This window comes from Blennius ocellaris, assembly GCF_963422515.1.
Source record: "Blennius ocellaris genome assembly, chromosome: 14".
NCBI lineage: Eukaryota > Metazoa > Chordata > Actinopteri > Blenniiformes > Blenniidae > Blennius > Blennius ocellaris.
In genome coordinates this window covers 15,941,449-15,963,229 of record NC_137663.1, presented here as the reverse complement: position 1 = coordinate 15,963,229, position 21,781 = coordinate 15,941,449, and the positions used below count along the sequence as shown (strand labels likewise).

General features: G+C 40.7%; 1 protein-coding gene across 2 annotated transcripts; it reads left to right on the top strand.

Moving 5' to 3' along the window:
- Positions 1–8,564: 8,564 nt before the first annotated feature.
- Positions 8,565–21,001, top strand: LOC308139228 (uncharacterized protein). Of its 2 annotated transcripts, none has more exons than XM_080508581.1 (14): positions 8,565–8,673; positions 8,793–9,494; positions 14,855–14,906; positions 14,984–15,097; positions 15,515–15,673; positions 16,381–16,506; positions 17,094–17,273; positions 17,416–17,562; positions 17,657–17,719; positions 17,999–18,056; positions 18,427–18,552; positions 18,656–18,770; positions 19,315–19,466; positions 20,574–21,001. In XM_080508581.1, the coding sequence occupies exons 2-14, from the start codon at positions 8,997–8,999 to the stop codon at positions 20,698–20,700; spliced, it is 1,917 nt and encodes a 638-aa protein (XP_080364707.1). In that variant the 5' UTR covers positions 8,565–8,673; positions 8,793–8,996; the 3' UTR covers positions 20,701–21,001. The 2 variants fall into 2 exon arrangements, with proteins under 2 accessions (XP_080364707.1, XP_080364706.1); XM_080508580.1 differs by having other exon boundaries at positions 17,654–17,719.
- Positions 21,002–21,781: the final 780 nt, after the last annotated feature.

Genomic DNA, 21,781 nt, shown 5'->3' with positions numbered 1-21,781 from the left:
TGTCCAGCTCGCCAACCGCTCGCTCAAGCCGCACACTCCGCTACTAACGCAAGTCAACCCCACCATTTGTACTGTAGGACACCAGGTCTGCCTGCTCTTCTCTCACAACCCCCCCCCCCCCCCCCCCCTCCGCCCTCCCTCCCCCTCGCACACGCCTACGTGGACCTCCTCACCACCGATCTGATTCTACTACTGACGTTTTGGAGATTGGGGTGTTTTTGGATTGTTTTTTTTTTTTTTTCTTCTTCTTCTTCTTCTTCTTCTTCTGGATTTGACTCTAGCCTGGATATTGCTGAAGTGCTACACTGTCTGAAGGAAGGTCAGACTCGCCTCGCCGCGAGTGAAATTAAACCAGAAACTAAAGGGGAGCTTCCGTGGAGAGACTTTTATCTTATCTCTTTACTCCTACTGTGTTTACAGCTGCTGCTGAGTGGGACCGTCTGTTACAGCCTGCGTGAGTGAACCTTACTGAAGGTCGTATTTAATTTTCTGGGTTTTTTTTTTTTTTTTGTTCTTCTTCTTCTTCCTTCTTGTAAGAGTGATGTATCACTGCGCTGCTTCCCCCTCTCCTGTCCATGCATTTCTCACCGAAGGATGAAGGCCCGCGGTGGGCGAGTGGGATGCATATTCCGGCAGTATTAGCAGGGAAATGATGGGTGGGTCTCGCAGGTCACCTCATCCACTGGGGGGGGGGGGGAAAAACAAGAAAACCGCTACCTTGTTCGCACCCTGTTAATGTGATAGCCTCTGTTCATTTATCTCACAGCATGGCATCAGTTACAAAAATGTGCTTTTTTTTAATCCTCCTTTTTCTGTTATTTGTTTTCGCTTTAAGATCATGTCAGGATTTAATTTTGGCCGCATCATCAATGTCTCCTACCAACAGTTCATTGCTTCTTTTTTGCAAAATTAGAATCACCTTCAGTAGAATACAAACCGAAAATCCCTTAAAGTTTGAAGAATAATAATGATGATAATAACATGAAGCCATAATTTACTTAAAACAAATCACCCTCTTGAGAGAAATACAGTGTATTTCTTCAACTTAAAGCTGAAGGAGTCGCAAGGTTGATTTTTTTTTCTTTAATGTCTCTAGTGTATATATCTGTACATAATGAGGGTTTGTTAAATACACTATTTGTTTTGATCATATTAGAGCGTTGCAGCTGACGGGGCTCATCGAAGGGGCAGCTTGTGCATGACACTGAGGGTCTGAAGTCGTGTGGGGGGGGGGGGGTTCATTTAGACAATATCGTCCTTTGAAGGTTAAAGGTCGGGCCGTTCCCACCTCATTTTGAGGTAAAGGCGACTAAGAGTGAAACTTCTGAGCAATCAGCCACATTTCGATAAAACTGGTGAGGGGATGATGAAAAATAATCCTAATGTCGATTTACACATTATTTTTGGAGATTTATATGCAATCATGTATCAGGTGGTGCAGTTAGCACTTAACACACAGGGCTGTATATAATGAGCGTTTGTAGAGAATTGCCTAGTGTTTTAAGTTTCATTAGAAAAGCAAGTTTGAAATGCAGTGTGTGCTCATGTTCTGATTTGGAGTTAAATACACATTTTTATGCGTAATATGAAAGGAAATCAACACCTCATTCATTATTATTCCTCCACTTATATCCCCAGTTTAGATTGTGAAGTTAATCTAACTTCTCCAATAGTATATCTATATTTTTCATTTTAATAGTATCGTTTTGACAATTTAGATTTGTACTAGACCGAAGTTGTAGAAATAGAACGGGGGGAATTGAGCCGGGGGGGGTCAAACTGTGGACTCACTGCGTATTAATCTGTCCCTCACGTATCAGATCGACCCCTATGGTAAGTTTTTAAACATTTAGGCTTCAAAGTACTTACTTAAATAATCCAATAATGGCCTTTTTGTGTCCTTTAAATTTAAACTATGCAAGAAAAGAAAGAGAGAAAAAAAAATTAATTCTGCGGTGCATGTTTAACCGTGTCCCAATCAAATGATCCACACATTATTATCGCTACAGTTTCTACTCCCAATCACTGTTGAGTTCTTTGCTTCTGATCTTTAAAGATAATGGCTAAAACCATGGACATGTTTACACTCAATGGTGCTGCCATTGTTGAATAACAACTAGAATATGATGCACGGCGACATCCAATTTATTTTATGGCGACAACACTAAAAGTCATTTTTAAAAAGGTTGAAATCACCTTTACAGCATCAATGTTTAGTTTTAAATCCAAGATGTTGAATTTCTGAGGAACTCTTTGTGTCGCAATGGCTTGTTTATTGCAGAAAGACTCTTTTTTTTTTGTTTTTACTTTCATTGAAAAGTAAATTATTATAATTATTATCATTATGATGAAACAGCAAAGTCAAGCACAATATTTACCTCCAGTTTAAATCAGTTTTTAAAGCCGAGTGCAATCCAATTAAAGTCTGTTTTATTTGATTCTCTCAGCACTTTTAAAACGAAAATCTCCCAAAAAGTATATTCATATATAAAAAAAACCTGCTGCTGTTCCTATTTTGTCCACTGGGGGATTCTACTCTTATTTCACAGTAGTGACATAATAAAAGCCTTTATAGAAAGCACATTAACCCTCTGTAACATCTAATGTCCTCTGTAAGAAAAAAAAAATGGACTAATAAAACCCCATAAGTTTGATTTTATTATTGACATAATGCAAAACCTCTATAAATATGATATTTTTACACGCAGTGTAAGATTTTCTTCATATAAATGTAATTTTCCCTTCATGCAAAATTATTTCATGTTTACCTGTATAATATTAGTAACATTAGTATTTTTCAAAATGTGCAATGTTAAAAAAAAAAAAGTGACTAGAATAATACTTTAATCTCAAAAAGAATTTGTCAGAGGACGATGAAAAAAAAAAAGTGTCCTTTTTTTAAAAATAATGTCGAGCAAGGGGGTTAAAGGGTTGAATATGAACACTTTCAGCATGTATTTAGTATTTTAGATTTACACTGCTCGTTTGTCTAGGGGATGGTTTTACCCGTTTAAATCATACGAAGCGTGTGCGTGACCCCCCCCTGAACAGAAGTAATTGTGGCTCCTCTGATTTTTAAAAAGGTTCAAACGTCCGAACTGGAAGTTGCTGAGTGTGGTCGCTCGGTCAGTCGGCCTGTTTGCTGACCAGCAGCGTGGAGGTTGGGGGGGTGGGGGGGGAGGTTCCCACTGGCTGAATGATGGGCCTGTTTGTCTGCTCTTGGCTGCAGCCCAGCCAATGCAGGCCTCTTATTGTCCACCACTACTGGAATCATCCCACACTCTTTGTCCTGCGTTTCTGCATTTTTCTCTCGGCTGAATGAACACACACTCGCTCCCTTGCTCTCTCTCTCTCTCTCTCTCTCTCCCTCTCTCTCTCTAATAACCCCTTACCATCAACATTTCGATTTCGAAATATATATCCGTCTTTTATCAACCGTTCTCTCTGCGGCATCCTTCAAAGTGAACTCATCCAAGATTTTAAACCTCTTATTTTGAAATACTACTACAAAATGTATGGCGCTATTATCGTCGCGGAAGGACTGCACAATGTATGGCACATTTCTCATTCTTGTCATATCAACAATCGACATATCACAAAACACCGAGTTGCAGTACATCACACATCAATGCACTTTCAGAATGACAAAAGTGCTGTTGATTTTGATTCATTTAAAGTTTGCAATTTAAAAGATTTACAGAATTCTGTATTTTATACACATGAAGAGCATTACATATAAGAAACATGGCAGAAGTCAACAGATGATCCCACTAAAGTGTCGGTATTCATCACACATCATATGGTTATGGCAGTACTCGACGACATTATCGAATATCACATATTCACCTGATGCCGCGCAGCTTTGCCGTGTGTGTTGGTGTCGGTTTTATGTGTAATGGGATTTGTCAGTGCGCAGATTTCTACCCATACATCCATCTCACCACATACACACACACATAACATATCACACACACACACACGAGATAAAGTCTGATTCATGATGATCATCAAGGCTTCATACTAAATCAGTTCACGCTTGCATGCACAAGTCATTTGACTTCTATAATAGTCCCATAAAAGTAGGAATGCCATCACTTGCTGTGATCACCATGAAAACTGCAACCTCAGTTTTTAGCCGTTAAAAACAAACGGAATGACTCATTTTATGTTTTCTAGGTCTTAAACTCAGTCTGGGTTCGAATCCCGGTCGGGGTGGGAAAAGGAGCTTTACTGAGCCTTGCTAGGTCACGGAAGGAATGGCTGAAGGTCGACGACAACACTGCAGGACACAATGCACTTTTTTTTCTTGAACGACGAGAGGCAGAAGTGTAAAAATCCGACATCAGTTTTGCAAAAAAAAAAATCACAATGCAAGCCGCAATAACTCGCTGAGGGAACCCCACAACCCCTATGAACACCGTCATGACACAAACGGTTTCTGAGGTTCAACATCGGAAGTCACGTTTCTTTTGAGAGATTTGCAGAAAATTCCACTTTTGCCGTTTCCTAGAATAATCATCCCGGATTTTTAAAAAAAAAATGTTAAATGTAACTTTTATACCAGGAATTTGATTTGGAAGAACAACCCCCCCCCCAAAAAAAAAACCATCCTGAAGGTAGTAGAATGTTAAATTTAGTGGCTGGAGCCAAACTTTAAAGGTTCAAATAAATATATATAGCATGAATATAGAAAATAAAACATTCCACTATTTCATTAACCCTGAAGTCATCATCATCAAATAGAGGGGGAAAAAAAAAAGTGGCGCATGCCCACGACCCAAATCCGAAGCCAGTCCTGAGCGAATCTCAAAAGACCTGCAGAGTTTTGCTGCGTTTGCGTTGCACAGCCATCGGACGAGAAGCCACAACACTTTGATGGCTGTCCGAGTGGATCACTGCCACACGCGGTTCGTCCCTTGAAAGAGAACAAGCAGTTTCTGCACGTCACTCCTAAAAAAAAAAATCTAAATAGATAAATCGAGAGTTCATCCTCTTTGCTCAGGGTTTGATGAAGTGGATGGAAACATTGTGTGGATGATCGAGGCGGATTCTGAAGATAGTATATATATTAAAGAAGGTTGTATTTTTTCCCTGATAGATTTGAATTTCTATTTATGCTTCCTGACACGGCTTGTGATACTTCAACTCGTGAGGGTTGGTAAACCAAAGACTGTCGGGCACTTTAGTTCTTCACAGTAACTGTAGTAATGTGAATTTCTTTTGATTTCATTTTTGTCCTCAGTGCTTCACTCATGCTGATTTGTGTGATTTGTCTTGATGGCCCTGAGTTGCCGACCTCTCGCCCTGCAGTCTTATATCCTCTCTCTGGGTCTTACAGGGTGACCAGTACTGGGATGTATGGCAGGAAATCCACTCTTATCCTTCTCTTCTCACATCCTGTACATACTAAGCTGAGCACACTGGTTGTGCAGCTTTCATCACTCTTCAACTTGTCATTTTTTGAGTACTTTAACACTAATATCATGTCTTCATTTTGTTCCATTTCTTCTTTTTTTTTTTTTTTGTACATACAGGCTTCAGTTTGTTACACCGATGCTCTAAAATGAGCCCTTTTTACAAAGTGGACGCTGCATCACGTCTGATAGTGTTTTGAGTGAGAGAACTCATGTTTGTTTTCATGCACGGTGCGATTTTCTCACGTGAAAGATAGGCGGCAGCCGCATCTTTGATTCTGCATTTAAATCTAAAGTCATACAGTGTGAGGAGTTCATCGATGCAGTCAGTACCTCTGCCTTACGTTAGGGGGCAGTACTGAGCACACCGTTACTTGAAAACTCCACATTTAAGTGTTTATTTCTGACTTGGAATAGTTGGGAATACGATGTTTCACACATCCAGGAGTCAAGCTAGTTATTAAATTCAAATGAAGCTCCACTTGGCGTTATTTATTTGCGTTTGCGACGGTCAGAGAGAGTTCTTCACCACACGTCGCAAAGCATAACGGCTAATAATCGGATAAAACTGCTAAAAATCACACGGTGCATGAGCTTCATCTTCTGTGTCTTTAAGGATTTCACTACTTTTGTGTGTCACATATCCGTGCCGGGTCGACCCTGTTGGTCAGTTCAAACTGGTTTATAAGCTAGAACGAGTTCATGGTGAAAGTTTCAGGCGGATTTAGATTTTTTTTTTTTTTTTAAAGCACTGCAAAAACTGTGTTGCTGGGGCTGATTTTGATCTGCGGACAGTGAACCAAACTTGGTCTCCAGTGCCTTGTGAAAAAAAACAAAACAAAACAAAAAAAAATCTATTTGTGATACCCACAAAACTCAGTGTGAAAGAGCTACGGCGGCAGGTCGTGTTTACAGGTTGTGGCTGTATTTATTGTGTTGTTGTTCTTTATCATCATCATCATCGTCATCGTCATCGTCATCGCTGTCATAATCAGAATCACTGCAATCATTTGTATTTTCACTGGTTGAAACCATTTGAATCAAACTGGGATGCATTATAAGGTAGATTAAGAGTAGACCTTTTCATTTATATAGATATTTTGAGCATTTTTTAACATTTTGTCATTTATTTAAATGATCTAACAAATCCCATCATGTTTTGTTTTTTTTTTATTTAATATTCTAGACGGGTCATTTGAAGTCAAACCCTTTAATCATAGTTTTATGATGAGCTTGAATTTGTTTGCTGTGTTTCTGTTGTTTTAATCGGGTTTGTATGTTTCAATCTTCACTCACCGCTCCCGACGGACTTAAATGCAGCACTTTTTCACAACCTTTAACACTTCCTGCCCTATATTATTTTTGATAGCATTGTAATTTTTCATTCATATATATATATATATCTATACAATTATATAAATATATATATATCAGATTTGATGCATCTGTCCTTTTTTGTAGCGTGACCTTTTTGCAAAACATTTCCTAGCGGAACTGAGACTGGAGCATTTTCTGAAAATAATAATTTGGGAAAAAAAAAACAAGAGGAGTAATGTACTGTAGCTGCAACTTGTGAATTCAGAGCACCCCTTTAAAAATAAAATAAACTTGATTTGATAGACTGTTTCGAAAAAGCGTGTGTTTCATTCCACCTGCTAAACTCTTTCCTTACAGCTCTGGCATTGTGTTGTTTAGCACTTCCTGAGCACCGATGAAACATGAATTACTTAAATACAGAAGATGTCAGAATAACAATCCAATTGAGTACATTCTGACTGCAAGGAGTAAAGAAATGGAACCATGTGGGTTTGATACTTTATTTTTAACTTCTGTTCATTGTTAACTGTCCTCTTATGCATCGTGTAGGTTTTCAATCTCGGCAGTAGATTTAAAACCTACATTTCTCTAAAAAGAATAACAGAATATCTTGAAATTAAGAACTTTACATCAGCTCCGGTTTTATCACAGTGAGTAAAACAATATGTTGATCCTACAAATAATAGGAATTAAAAGTCAATATTATATATTAAAAAAAGCACATATAACCACATATATCTTACCTCAAGAGGATCTTTAGTTTTTCTGTTTGCATGTTTTCCAGATACTTTGGTTTTCCTCCCACAGTCTGAAAACGTGCTTGGATTGAATCGCCGTCCCGGATCAAGCTGTATATATATTCTCTTAATTTGTGGTGGAGCTGCTTCAGTTGTAATGTCAGCTCATGGCCACTTGGAGGCGCTCTCCACTCAAACTGACTATAACTGAGCTCTCGTGAAATAATAGAATGTAGATATTCCCTATAAGAACATTTTATTTTAAATGGCAACTTATGAAAAACTGTGTATACTGTATAAGATTTTGAATTCATTGATGTTTCTGTTTCCAACAATATTTACAATTTCAACATTATTTTACTATTAATTGACATATTGAAACACTGAGATTTCAAATGTAAAGTGGCTTACAAATAAAAATGTATCATTATTTCAATTCATCTATGGAACATTTCTGTTATTCCATTTCAAATTAGACTGTATTTCAATGCTGTTTTACAAAGTATGAAGGTTGTTTTTGAGGAGAAAAAAACCCCATAAGAATTTCTTGGTCCTCCTTTGTATAAATAAGTTACACCTTATTAAGAGTGAAGTCAAGTTCAACTTGAAATAGTTTTATGATACTTAGATAATATTATCTCTCAACAAAAAAATACAGGCGCCAACATGTTTATGGGCGAAAGAGATGCTGCAAATGAGATAATAAAATAATAATAATAAATAATACACTAACAATAAATATTTCTATTAATAATAATTATTAAATATTATATCTTGACAGCCATTTGAAGAGTAACTTCATAGTCATACAATCATTCATAAATAAGTATGCTATTTTTCCTGATGTAGGGTTTTTTTTTAGTCTTGCCTTGGTTTTAACTGCAAAGATTGACCTTTGACCTATTATAATGATTATTGATTACATTTAATCGATAAATAATGGACACAGACTGCAGAGTCTGGGATTACTTCTCAGACTTTTAATGGCAGCAGATACGCAAAAACACTTGAATAGTTCTGGCTCCACCTCCCCGTTCGACCCCCCCCCCCCCCCACCGTACATCCTGAAATACTACTGCCCCCAAACTTAGTGGGGCAAAGATAGCTCAGACAACAGACGGCGCAGCGGGGCAACGGGGGTGAACGTCCAGCAGTGGTCGTCGAGGAAGGTGGGAGAAAACCCTTCAAAGAGATTCCTCTGAAAGGTTGGTTTGATCGCTCACCGGCTCCTGCATGCATCGAGAAAACGATCCTCCTCTCCAAGATGGCATTAGTACATTTTCCCTCTGACTTATAAATAAACGACTGCTCTCATTTTGACCAGATGAGAGGGATGAGTAGGAGATGCACACATGCTGGGAGAAGTCCTCCATGGAGCTTGATGGGACTTTGCTGAGCTTTGGAAGACTGCAGATAACCCGAAGAGGTTGAGAGAGAAGACCGAAAGTTAGCGAAGACTGCAACGTAGAGTGGTGATTGAACGAGAAGCGCGTGAAAGAAAAAGACTTTGAGGAGCTCCCAGAGGGTCATGGATGAAATCGGGAAGGGCGTTCAGGAGGAGATGGTCAGTGAGGCTCTGGGTCAGTTCGAGGCCACCCTGCAGGCGGCCGTCAGGGAGGTGCACGTGGACGTCAGCGCCTTCAAGCAGCGCATCGAGCGGAAGATCGAGGAGGTGTGCGTTACGAATGGCCCCTTGGCGGAAGCGGTGACCCGGCTGCAGGAGGACAACCTGCAGCTCCGAGTGAGGCTGGAGGCCCTCAGCCGCCTGGTGGAGGACCTCTCCGGACTACAGGTCGACAGGAGTCCCGCTCAGCTGAAGGCCAAGAGCCTGGCGGACAGTTTAGAGAACGGCCACGTGCAGGTACGAGCCAAGACCCAAGAGGAGCAGAGGCGTGCAGATAAGTCCAATTCTGCACTCGACGAAGCATCCGGCGAGTCCGGCGGAGGGTCGGGCCAAAACGCCGCTGCTCCGAGCGGCACACCAACGCTTCCTCCGTGGAGAGCACGGAGACATGCAGATTCTAATGTGAGTATGCAATCGGGGTTTTTGCATTGTGCAGAAAGTAGACCCAGATCCTACTGCCTAAACTTTTCTCGGGTCTTTAGAAATTCAGATAAAGGTGAGATGACGGGAGTTAAGTGGATTTTGAACAGAAATGACTGTTTGAGACGTTGTCGCAACTCATTGAGGTACACAAACTACGTCAATCCCTCAGGGCCAAAGCAAATTCTCTTTGTTTTTGTAAAATTATCAAATCAGTCGCTTGAATCTCATTTTCTGAAGTCTGTTGTACTGGTTGCTGAACACACAATATACGTTTACTTCAGGGACATACATATGCAGAGTTCAGTAACCATTTAATGCATTATTAAAAAGGCACAAAGAAGGTGCTAAAACAACACACATCACCACATTTTCAATACCGTAATTAATTCTTGCAAGGTTCATTTAAAAAGAAGCGGGTCTGTTTTGTGAGCTGCAAACTCCACTCACTCATCCATCAATAATCTCTACCCAAATATCAAACTTTATTGAATTAAAATGAGATGATTTTCAAACCTGAAATAGTCCAACACAATAAAATCACAATCAACCCCCCCCCCCAAAAAAAAAAAACAAGCAAGTTTAATGATTAATTACAAAATAACCAGCAAATGGGGAAGTAGAGGGAGATTGGATACAACCTGAATTCTACACGTTACAAATGTTTACCTTTTTACCACAAACTCAACTGTGTTTTCATGCACAAATGTTAAATATTGCTCCCGATTGATGTTTCGAAACAACAGCCTGCAGCTAAAAATGGACGGGCCACCAGGTTCTCCACTTCATCATCTGCAAGGTCTGAGTGGTCACAGTCACATTCTCCACTGTTTATAGCAACGTGCACAAATCCTTCTACCCACAAGCCACATTCCCTGAGAAAACAGTGCGCATTTCTTGTGTGTGAAGAGTCGTCCTCCTTCAAGCTTTAACTGATTATAAAGGTGGACGACAAACACAGATTTCGATTCAACCACACACCTTCAGTTATAATTCTTCATTGTGAAGGAAAAATTGCATTGCAGCTTCTTTTTTTAAAGCACATTTATATGCCCCCCCCCCCCCAATTTTTTTTTGTATCTTTTTACACTCGTGCTCCTTGGATTTGAGACAAAAACAAGGAAAATCAATGCGCCTGCATGACAGCACATGCAGCTGCACGTTGCACCCGCCTTCATTCAACGGTGAACCACCGCAGAGTTATTGCAGAGTTCTGCTGAACGATGCTGCATTCGACTGAGGCGTTATCCACAGTGACCTGCCATGACAGCTTCAGCAGCACTGTTTGTCTGCTGGTGGTGAGGGGGGGGATTCTAAACAGGCACACCTGACCCTGTCCAAGAGCCTCTCTTTAGGAGGCTTATTTTTTCTGCTTGCACTCCAGATTATCCGTCCGTATCACGGCACTCAAGCGATGGACGTATGTGCGGCGCATGATCCCACCCAAATGTCACTGGGGGCCTCCAAACAATGACCCAGCGGGAACACGGATGTGCGTTCCCCAGGCAGGAATGGCGCGACGGAGCAGCGTTCGCCTGTAATCCCGAGGGTGTCATGTCGTTCCAGGTGTTAGAAAATAACCCGCCAGGAGATCAGAGGTTCTTGTGAACGGAGCTCCACCTGATCTTCACATGAGCGCGTGGATCAGAGGTGAAACCCCAGATGAAATTTGGGGCTGCTGCAGTAATCTGGCGCACAAGATCTTTAAACCTCTGGCTTCAACGTGACGTGTTTTCTGGGGACACACTGTCACCGCGGCGCCTTAAAGGCTCAAGCATCACCTGTCCTTATCAACGGAGTTTATAGCTATCTGCAGTCATTTTGGTGTAACATTACCATAGACATCTTTTGCTTCAACAAACATCACCACCACAAACACAGATATTTACACATTTACCCCCCCTGTGCTCTCTTTAGCCCCTCACCCTCTTTTTTTAAAAGAAGGTCCTCCAAAGGGCACATGTATTTTTGGGTCTATGATTTGGGAGTGAGCTCTAGTTCTTGTGAGCCTCTATATATTTCCCACCAACTGCAGCGTCCTACCTTCTGAACAGCAATTCAAAGAAATACTTTAGACACAACCCTTCATTTGTGTCTCATTTAAAAAAAAAATTGTTTTATCTCAGCCTCCACAGTATCACAGACTGAGACTGTAAACCACACCGCATCCTTTTCACCGCCTCCATGGCTCCTATCATGTGTCGCTCAATGATGTAACTCACATGCACACACTTAATAGCAGGCGTATAAATAAATCCATGTCCCCTTAATCACGCAGGAATGCCGGTTCCCAGCCAACCCAAGTCTCGGGTCTCTTATCGGAAAGTTGAATTGCGTCTACGTCCCCGTCAGATAAACCACCACCACCACCCCCCCCAAGCACACACCCTGAGAGGGGCGGCCAGCTGTCCTGTCGATACGTACACCCTGCCAGCATTCCTCTCCACTGAAGTCACTTGGTCCTCTCCCAACCGTCAACCCTACAACTCTGACGTACGCCCCCCCCCCAGCACCTAATCATCTTGTGCAACATCATTTCAATGATGGCTATAAAATCTGTACACAAGTAATTCCTTCACCTCTCACCCATGCAAACTATCGGTTTCATGCAACCAAAAGTATCCGAATTAAGTCTATTTTCACCTCTTTTTTTAATTAATTGTCAATCTGCAATTTTTTCTTATGATAGCGGTTGTACCTGAACACCAATGCCTTAAATGGTCATGGAGCAACCTGGCTATAACAGCATCAGCGACACAGTTAAGAAAAATATCAGCTGTGTGGATATATTTCAAAGTCGGAAGCCAAAACAGTTCAACGGTAACTCGCAATATTGGCAGTACCAGCGGGAGTTTCGTTCAATACAAGTGCTTCGATGTCACTGCGGAGCCTCGCTGCACGCTGGATCGATTCTGACTCTTCTCAGTTAACTTCAGCAGGGTTTCACATGCGTCAATTTCGCATGTCTCATAGAGCAAAACACTTGAAAGAGGATAATGATTCTGGACAAGGAACAAGTTCATGTCAATGTGGATACCAAAGAGCCACTTTTCCTCTTCAGCGCACCAAAAAGTGTAGGCTTCGGATCATCATTGACCTCCACATGGGAGAGTAAGTCACAAAAGAAGGTGATTGTTCACAGACTACTCTTTCAAAGCATATTGATGGAAAGTTAAGTGGGAGGACAAAGTGTGCTGGACGTTGGCTAGTGGTCAAATGTTTCCTTTTAGATGAGAGTCCATTCATCGTTTAATGTGGTAATCAATGTCCCAGAGTCTGGAGGAAGAGTCTTGAGGCACAGAATCCAGTGTGACGTTTTCTCATCCAGTGAAGGTTTGAGGAGACGTGTCCTCTGCTGACGAAGCCGATGCAACCATCGACTGTGAAATTTAGAGCACTTCCTGCGTCCCTCTGCTGGAGAGCTTTATGGAGATACTGATTTCATTTTCCAGCAAGACTGGATTTTCATAAGCTCGCAACAAAACTCATCGAGATTTAAAACAATAAATGGCTGTAGTACATCAGCCTGTGTGGAATTAATCAGTAAAATATATGGCGTCTCCCATTGTGAATTGAATCACTGAAATGAATAAACTTTTCAATGGTAATTTAATTTATCTGTGATTCATAGATATGGCCAAGTCTACTGGACCTGATTTTATTGTTTTCGAGACACAAGTTGAGGGAAATAAATGGGAAGTTCTACATCGGACAAAGCTAAACTATCAAAGGCTGCAAAGCCAACATAATGAAATAAATGACAGTAAAACTCTGCAGGACTGAAGAGAATGTAGATATTTCTCTGCATGTTTACTCCTGGACATCTTTTTTTTTTTTTTTAATCATTCTTAATATCTTTGTAGTGTCAGAATTTGTGGTTCGGAGGTTATTACAATGGGATTTTCACTCGGCAGGTGTTTTTTTTGTTGTTTTTTTCTTGTTTGTGTGTTTGTCGACATCCAGCCAAAGTACGTTTATGTGCTTCTAAGAACCCCCCCAAAGGGATGGGGAGGTAAACTCAGCCAGGGGTTGAAGGGATTAGCGGGGTCAGACAGCCAGACTGTGACATCCGAAAACAGCAACTCGAGCGCCCCCACATTGCTGCGGCTCTAATCCCCGACGGGTTGACTGCGACGGCTCAATTGCACGGTGGCCACATCACCAAATGTCTCTTGAAGGTAAAGATGGGAGAGCGAACGAGGCACAGGGCCTCAGGCTGAAAAACTCAGGCACTATTCGAACTACTCGAGCATAACTCGCCCATTTCCAAAGCATCCATTTGGGGCTATATTGGGACGTAAGAAGAGTGCAGCGGAAACTCTCGCAATGGGGTTGATTGCTAAATCTAAAATAGGCTCTCGGTGGGAACGTGGGTTTGTTGGCCACAGCTGTCAGCAGAGGAGAAGCTGTCAGTGGTTAAACAGCTGAAGATCACACATGCAAACACACGGAAACGGATTTGAAAAAATGTATTTCAGCCGTCTGAACAACAAAGGCGCCGTCTCACACTGAGAAACGGTGATTCACGTAGGTGAGGAAAATATAAATATAGACACAGACACTTCACTTACATAACAGCTTCACTGTCCCGGGGTGGCAACCAACAATGATTTAACACACAATTCATCACTCTGAGATTGTTCACCATCATCTTGACCCCCTGCTGCTTTCACTTTGAGTTTCCATCAGTCACGTCCAGAAGTCTGTCATTACATCAGACAGCTAAATGGGAGCAGTTTTTACTTCTCAAATGTTTCAAAAAGTCAAAAATATGGTCATAAAATCAATTTTAATTACAACAAGAAGGAAGAGATGGGAAAAAGGACATGTTCTACGTAGCAATTGTTAGTTGTATTATCATAGTCCTCTACCTCACTAAATACACTGGATGATGGACAGGTGAATAACTTTACGCAATTTGTGTCCAGTTGATGTCTTGGAGGTTGAAATCTGAGTTTCACCGCAAACTGCGAAACAAAGCCTTTGGGGTTAATTTGGAACTTTAACTTGCTCATAGTTGTGAATGGAATGGGGATTGGCTCCAGCTTCAATCTTAAGATAAATGAAATGAAATGAAAAAGATAAAAAAAAGAGGGGAGGAAGATGGACAGGTATACATAAATACTATTAAACATAAATGCAAACTCAACATAGAGCTGAAGAAAACTTGTGAGACGTGACAAAGTATCTATCAACACAGCCCTGCCATTAAAAGAACAGATGAAATCGACGCTTTCAATGAATCCAAATGAAAAAATGTAAATCAGTGCAGATTCCAATTCAAATAATTTAATAACGTGTTGTTGCTTTTTTTTTTTTTAATCCGTGTCGTCACTGAACAGGGTTCAGAGAAAAATAATGCCACGACTGCTTCGGAGGCTCACAAACAGCACGGTAGGTTTTACTCCAAATCCTCTGACTATTTAAGGTGATCAACCAATTGCCCTTAAAATTGGACATTTCACACTCAGAAAACATATCAGCAAGCTCTGATGTGGCTCCAGCTGCTGCTCCAGAGTCCCACCAGCCTCTGACCCCCAAACCCACCTCTGTGCCTCCTGCCACTGAAACCCCCAGTGTGCCCGGTCAGTCCAGCTCCACTCCGCAATACACTGTATATAGTCATTACGACTTTTTATTTCATTGAATTTGATGAGTTTAAGACCATATTTAACTTTTATGTTACATTACTGTTGATACTGGAAGTTGCTGAACTAAAAGTAAATTTTACATTTCAGCCACATTGGCTGATGACGGGAACGATGTCTGAACTATATTTATGTATGATTATGTGGAATTATTACACTGGTCAAAGTCAAATAGACAGAACATATATGTACCACCTGCATATTTCTGAATTTATCTCAATTTATCAACCCATATTGTTGATTTTTAAATTTTTATTATTACACTTCATCAACTTCAAACTGAAATTAGTTTTATGAATATAATGCAGTTGGAGTGATTTTTGAAAAATGACTTATTGAATGATTTCTTTCCAGACCAGGAAGAATTGGGACTTCTGACCAAACCTCACCTTCCCCTGACTGCCGTGATGAAACCCAACGGTGAAGCTCCAGCTCGTCCTCAGTCTGCCGCAGCGGCGGCCAAAGCCACAAGGGAGCCTCCAATAAAACCTGTGGAGCCTCCGGCGAGATGTGGTGAGCTCAATGCATTCATGTCATCTAACTGTGTGAATCATTTGTGAATCAAACACTAATTGCAAGGTTGTTTTTTTTTTAATCTGCACAAACAACCTCAGTCATTTGCCATCATCGTCCAGTGAGATTTTTTAAAGCTCCTCCCACAAGAGTGACAAAAAAATAAGCATATTAAAAGATAGAAAATATGAATTCTCTGTAATATGTCACAGCATAACCCATTCTATAAATAACAGTTAAAAAAAGAACACTGTGTTCTAGTTTCTTTACTCTACTGGATGTTTTTTCCTTGCTGAAACATTTCAACTGCTTCCGCGGTCTTCTTCAGAGCCTCATCTCCACAAAAGGTATTTAGATATGTGAATTATTTAATACTTTAATGTTTTATTAATATTTAATCACAATGCTTCTTGGCAATACATTATAGGGTATGGGAAATTCCGTTTATGTCTTCAAATGAAGCCACATTTGAAAGTAAAACACATTTGTGGGATGAGCGGCAGAGCCGTCATGTCATGGCCACCATAGGTTCTCTGACCTGCTTGCATTCCGAGAGTAAAAGCAATGGGGGAGCTTTTTGTTTACAAACTGCACCGATGCTTTAAAAAAAAAAAAAAAAACTGGACAGACACAGAAGGAAACGCTGACACGCACTTTCACCACTTGTTTTTTGAGTGCACTTCTCACTCAGATCTTCTGGGTTTTAGATGCCGGTGGACCTCAGGCTCATCTCCCCGTCTCTGCAGTGGCGACGAAGCAGAGTCCAGACGCTGGGCTTTCTGCTAAACCCACTCAGCCTCCGGCAGAGGCAGGGGAATATCCTTTCATGAGAGGTCAGCTTCGTATGTTGCACAGACGTACACATGCTGCAGAGGAATAGCATTCTCACAAACATAAATAACCCCCCAAAAAAAGGCCACATGTCAGTATCACTGTTCCAACAGTGTTATGGTAGTACACTGCCTTGGCCTCCCCCTAGTCAATCTGGTCCACTGTTTCACTCTCCAAATGGAAATACTCAATGATTTTAAGGTTTTGTAGGCACATAAACATTTCAAATTTAGTTCCCTGCTTAAGTTGTACCCCCCCCCCCCCCCCCACCCCCCCTTGGAATTTCCCCTGTGAGACGTTTATTTGATGCTTTAAATTAAAATACAATGTCAATTGTGAATAATCTACTTTCACCTTATGTTCTATTTATCGTTCCATTTTAATTCACATTTTAATTTAATGTGCACTTACAATTCAAAATATATTGGAAAAAACCCAACTTCACCTGTCACATGCAAGGAGAGAGAGAGATGGCCATGAACATACATTTCAAAAACAGGAATCATTGAGATAGCTGTATCGGAATGTGCATTGTTAGCATTGTCGTTCCGTTTTAACTCATCACATTGTGTAATCTTCTCCTGTGTAGGTGCTTCTGAAGTGAAGGAGCAGCCTGGCTCGCTGTCCCACCTCCCCCTCACAGCTCTCACCAAGAGCAGCTCTGAGGGTCCGGCTGCCCCTAAACCTGAACCGAGCCCCCCCACAGCCCCGGCTCCTTCCGAGCCAGAGAGTCAGACAGTCAAACGAGCTGAATATCCATTTCGACGCGGTGTGTACCGCTAAACTGTGGTTTTTGTTTTGTTTTGAAATCTTGTTTTTAGTCACAGTTTTATCAGAAAACATACACAAAAGACAGTCCAGATCATAAATACGAAGCGTGATTGTGGTTGATTTCTCTCTTTTTTTTTTAGACGCGAGTGAGCCCAAGACCCACGCGCCTCTTTCTGCCCTCAGCAAACCAAACACAGACTCACCATCGGCTGCACCAGCTCAGTCTGCCACCATCTCCGCATTGCAGGATCCCACAGTAAAACCTGGGGAGTATCCATTCAAACGGGGTTCGTACAAATAATCCAGGTGTTATTCACAGCACTTTTTATTTGAATTTTTCTCTTCTGACCCTTTGCTGTTTCTCTTATTTAATCTAAGCAGTTCCAGTTTTGAAGACCCCCAGTCCCAGTCTGAAGAGAAGTGTGAGCTTTCCTCAACCTGCAGGTATGAATACATAAACTCTTGGTAGGTTTGCTTTACATTGGCTAAAAGCATAATCGCCATAAACTATCAACCATTTCAATACATTGTAAAAACCAAAGCTGCACCGATGTCAATGTGTAGCACAACTGTTTAATCACACATTGGTAGCTTGAAAGAAGTTTGAATAACAAAGTTCTCAAATATGGTTGCTCATGAGATAAAGGGTTAAAATATCCAATAATGTGTTGACATGCATTTCATGTTTTTTTTTTCTTTTTTCTTTCAACTTTGTATTTACAGAAAAGTTACTTCCCTCCAAATCAGTCATCAAATCAGGATTCTCACCAAGTTTGGAGAAGTAAGTTTTGATTCTGTTTTTTTTTGTTTTGGTTGCCATAAACATCCTAAAGAATGATGATGAGATTAGGCTGCTCTGGTCTTAAAGCTTTTGCATTTCGAACCATCTAATTATTTATACAGCTTCTACACCATCTGCATTTCAGTTAAGGTTGCAGGAGGCTTGATCTGATCCCATCTGATCATGTAAAACATATTTAACACTTAGGGACACACATTTATACCTGCAGACAATTTACAACTTCCAATTAATGTCTTTAGATTGCGAGAAGATGCTCGGAGTAAATTCAGAAAATGCAAACTCCACACACACAAAAAAAAGTCCCTGGACCAATGTCTCCTCAATCTTCTTTTGTACCGTTTCTCCGCAGGAAAACAAGCAAGCCTGGAGGAGTCGAGATCAAACAGGATCTGATGAAGTCACAAACACTTCCTCGCTCCAACGGGGCTCAAGCCAAACGGGCCATGTTCGAACGAATGAACTCAGAACCCATAAAGTATTCAGCGCATTCAAATGATCTCCATTTAACCGTTGTCAGTAGTCTTATCAACTTATGATATAAATCGTGCAGGGTGATCATTTCAATTTGTCTGGAACAGGCCGAAGGACTCGAGACCCAAGCTGAAGCGCTCCCAGAGTTTTGGAGTGTCGAGTGCCAGCGGAATCAAACAGATTCTCCTGGAGTGGTGCCGCTCGAAAACCATCGGGTATCAGGTACGATGACGTGTTACATCATAAGCTCGCGTTAGGATCTGTTTATGGGCGGTAAGGACATTTCAGTCGTATCAAATAATCTTCCTCTGCAGATTCAGAAGCTATGCTTATTTGAGAAGAGTGAAGAAAGGAAGGAAGGACGGAACCAAGGAATGACATAGAAAGGGATGATGGATCCATGAAAGAGATCTAAATCTAGTGTGCAATGAGAAACTGAATGATAGGAACAAAGAAGAAGAGGAAGAAACAGAAAGTGAAATATGCGAACAGACAAAAAAACAAACAAACAAAACAAGGCAGACAGCCAGTGTCACCTCAGTCTTTAGAGGGACGTCGACAAATGACACATCTTTTAAGTGATCCTTCACTAATGAATAAACTTGTGTTGCCTGGCAACAGCAGCTTTCAGGATCCCACGAGGATTCCCACACATTTTCCCAGAGGTCATCTTCATGACTTTGTCGGCACGCCTCCATTAAAACATGCGCTCAGTGGAAAGCAGAGCTCGTTTTACGCTGCCATTTCTCAGCTCTCTCTCTCTCAGAACATAGATATCCAGAACTTCTCGTCCAGCTGGAGCAATGGGATGGCTTTCTGCGCCCTGGTCCACTCTTTCTTCCCTCTGGAGTTCGAATACAACACCCTGAACCCTTCAAACCGCAAGCAAAACTTACAGCTGGCCTTCAAAACCGCAGAGTAAGACAGCCAGCATGAACCGTGAAACCCAATCAGAGCCTTGCTAAATCGGGCTAACGATGTGGTTTACACGTCTCGTCTCATTGAAAGAACAGCACGCTCTGAGCCGGGGGAGGGCTTTCTGTGTGGAGTTTGCATGTTCACCCTGTGCTTGTGAGAGTAATCGCTGCCTAGATGTGTGTGTGTGTGTGTGTGTGTGTGTGTGTGTGTGTGTGTGTGTGTGTGTGTGTGTGTGTGTGTGTGTGTGTGTGTGTGTGTGTGTGTGTGTGTGTGTGTGTGTGCGTGTGTGTGTGTGGCTTTTTCACCATTCTCGGCGCCGTTTGCCAATGTCAGCATTTATTTTTCATCCATGTTTGAATACACGTTCAAGTAAAAGAATATGCAAATCTTTACCTGGATCTGAAATTGAAAAAAAAAATGTTTTATTTGTATATCCCGTTATCCACTTATGTTTCAAACTTCAACAAGCCTCAAAAATAATGTAACAACTTGGGACTTTGGAGTTTAATACTTAAGAATAGCATGTGCCAGAGAAGAGCTGCCTAATTGTGGGAGGGGCAAAAGGAGGGGCCACCTTGATTGGGATTGGCTAAACCCCTGATGACACTGTAGAGGGTTTCATTTCTGATTTGCTCGTTGGAGCAACAGGCAACATTCCCAGTAATGGGGACCCATATTACTGTTGGAAAACCATTAGAACTGTAATTTTGCATAACATAACCCCTGTAAGTGTAAACGTGAAACATCTCTGAAACAAAAACACAAAAACGATGCCTTTTCACTTGAAATGCTGTTGTGTAAATGTGGCCTTTGTCTGATTATTTTCATGGATAAATCAAAACACTAAAGGTTTTGCGCTATTTGAATCATTTATTGTGCTAGCTTAGTTTGGGGCTGCCTATGGTCAAATAGATAAACAGGCTTAAAGTCATGGTGTATAAAAGTTTGTAAAAATGACATTTGAAGTTAAACGTGCAGGTTAACGTGTTAAACCCTATGATAAAAAAAAGTTAATTTGTCAATAACTCTGCTATATAAATATTTGCTATGGCCACAGATCCAAATTGTTGAGGAAATGAGTAGTAAATAAATGTTTTTGTGTCTCAGGGAGCAGGCCGACTGCCTGCGGCTGATCGAGGTAGACGACATGTTGGAGATGGGCGACAAGCCGGACCCCATGTGTGTGTTTACATACGTCCAGTCCCTCTACAACCACCTGAAGACATTTGAGTAACTCTGTATCAGAGTAGTTTACAAAGTCTAGATGCTGTTAACCACCGTGTGTTGTGAGCATTTTGAATGAAAGAGCCAGGAATTAGACTCCGAACAAACAGGAAACCACAATTCTTACATCACTTTGTTGATTTATACGCGTGCAGTCACTCGTATCTGTTGGAGTTATGGTGGACTTTTATGACTTAAAATGCAGATTGTGATGTGTATTGTGATGTGTGTGGCTCTAATTGTGTTGTTTTTGTTGTGAGATTTTGAACGTAAGGCGACGTGAAAATAAAACAGAGAAATTTTTTTCCATTGATTGGTTTGTGTGAGAATGATCAATATTTACTCCAAAGCACAGACACTACAGTGCAAGTCTTAAAGAGCTGCAGTGTCAATACAAAACTTTAATGATTTAAACATGCGGAAATCCATCAATCAAACTTTATTTATACAACAATTTTCATGTAGCTTAGTTCAAAGTGCTTCACATGTTAGAAATGAAACAGAAAATATGAAATAATACCTGATTAAACAGTTATTTTAAGTGTAAACTTGGAGATTAAAATGAAAAAGATTCAAAACAAAAATAATTAGAAGTTAAAAAAATATTTTTATGAAGACAACTAAATAACTGAACATAATGCGTTGTTTTTTTGTAAGAAATCGCATTATGTTCAGTCTCATTTGTGTTTAACGTAAGTCTCACGTTCTCATCCATTAATTTAAAAAGAGGACAAACTGTATACTGACATCTACTGGTACAATCAACACACTGCACACTCCACATACTCTTCCTGCAAATCCTCACATTCTCGATGTTTTAATTTAGAGCCATCTGGTATATAATACATTACAAAAATACACAATGGTAACTTTGAGAGTAGCAATGAAAAAAATGTAAGCGTTTTAATAATCTTTTGACTATTGTGAGATTAAATATACTTGCAAACATAGTTGCAAACGTGCATGGTGCCAAACTACAAAAAAACCCCAGTTTGAAAATATTTGAATCAACATTTTTTCAAACCTTCAATTTAAATGTTTACATTTCAACTGATGTAGGAATAAATGTTATTTATGGTTTAAAATTGATG

Bases quoted from the DNA above. Each gene is read 5' to 3' on its own strand.
- LOC308139228 (XM_080508580.1), top strand. From the start codon at position 8,997: ATGGATGAAATCGGGAAGGGCGTTCAGGAGGAGATGGTCAGTGAGGCT. The intron at 16,507-17,093 runs GTCAGCTTCGTA...TCTCCTGTGTAG, and splicing joins GGAATATCCTTTCATGAGAG to GTGCTTCTGAAGTGAAGGAG. The intron at 18,771-19,314 runs GTACGATGACGT...TCTCTCTCTCAG, and splicing joins CGAAAACCATCGGGTATCAG to AACATAGATATCCAGAACTT.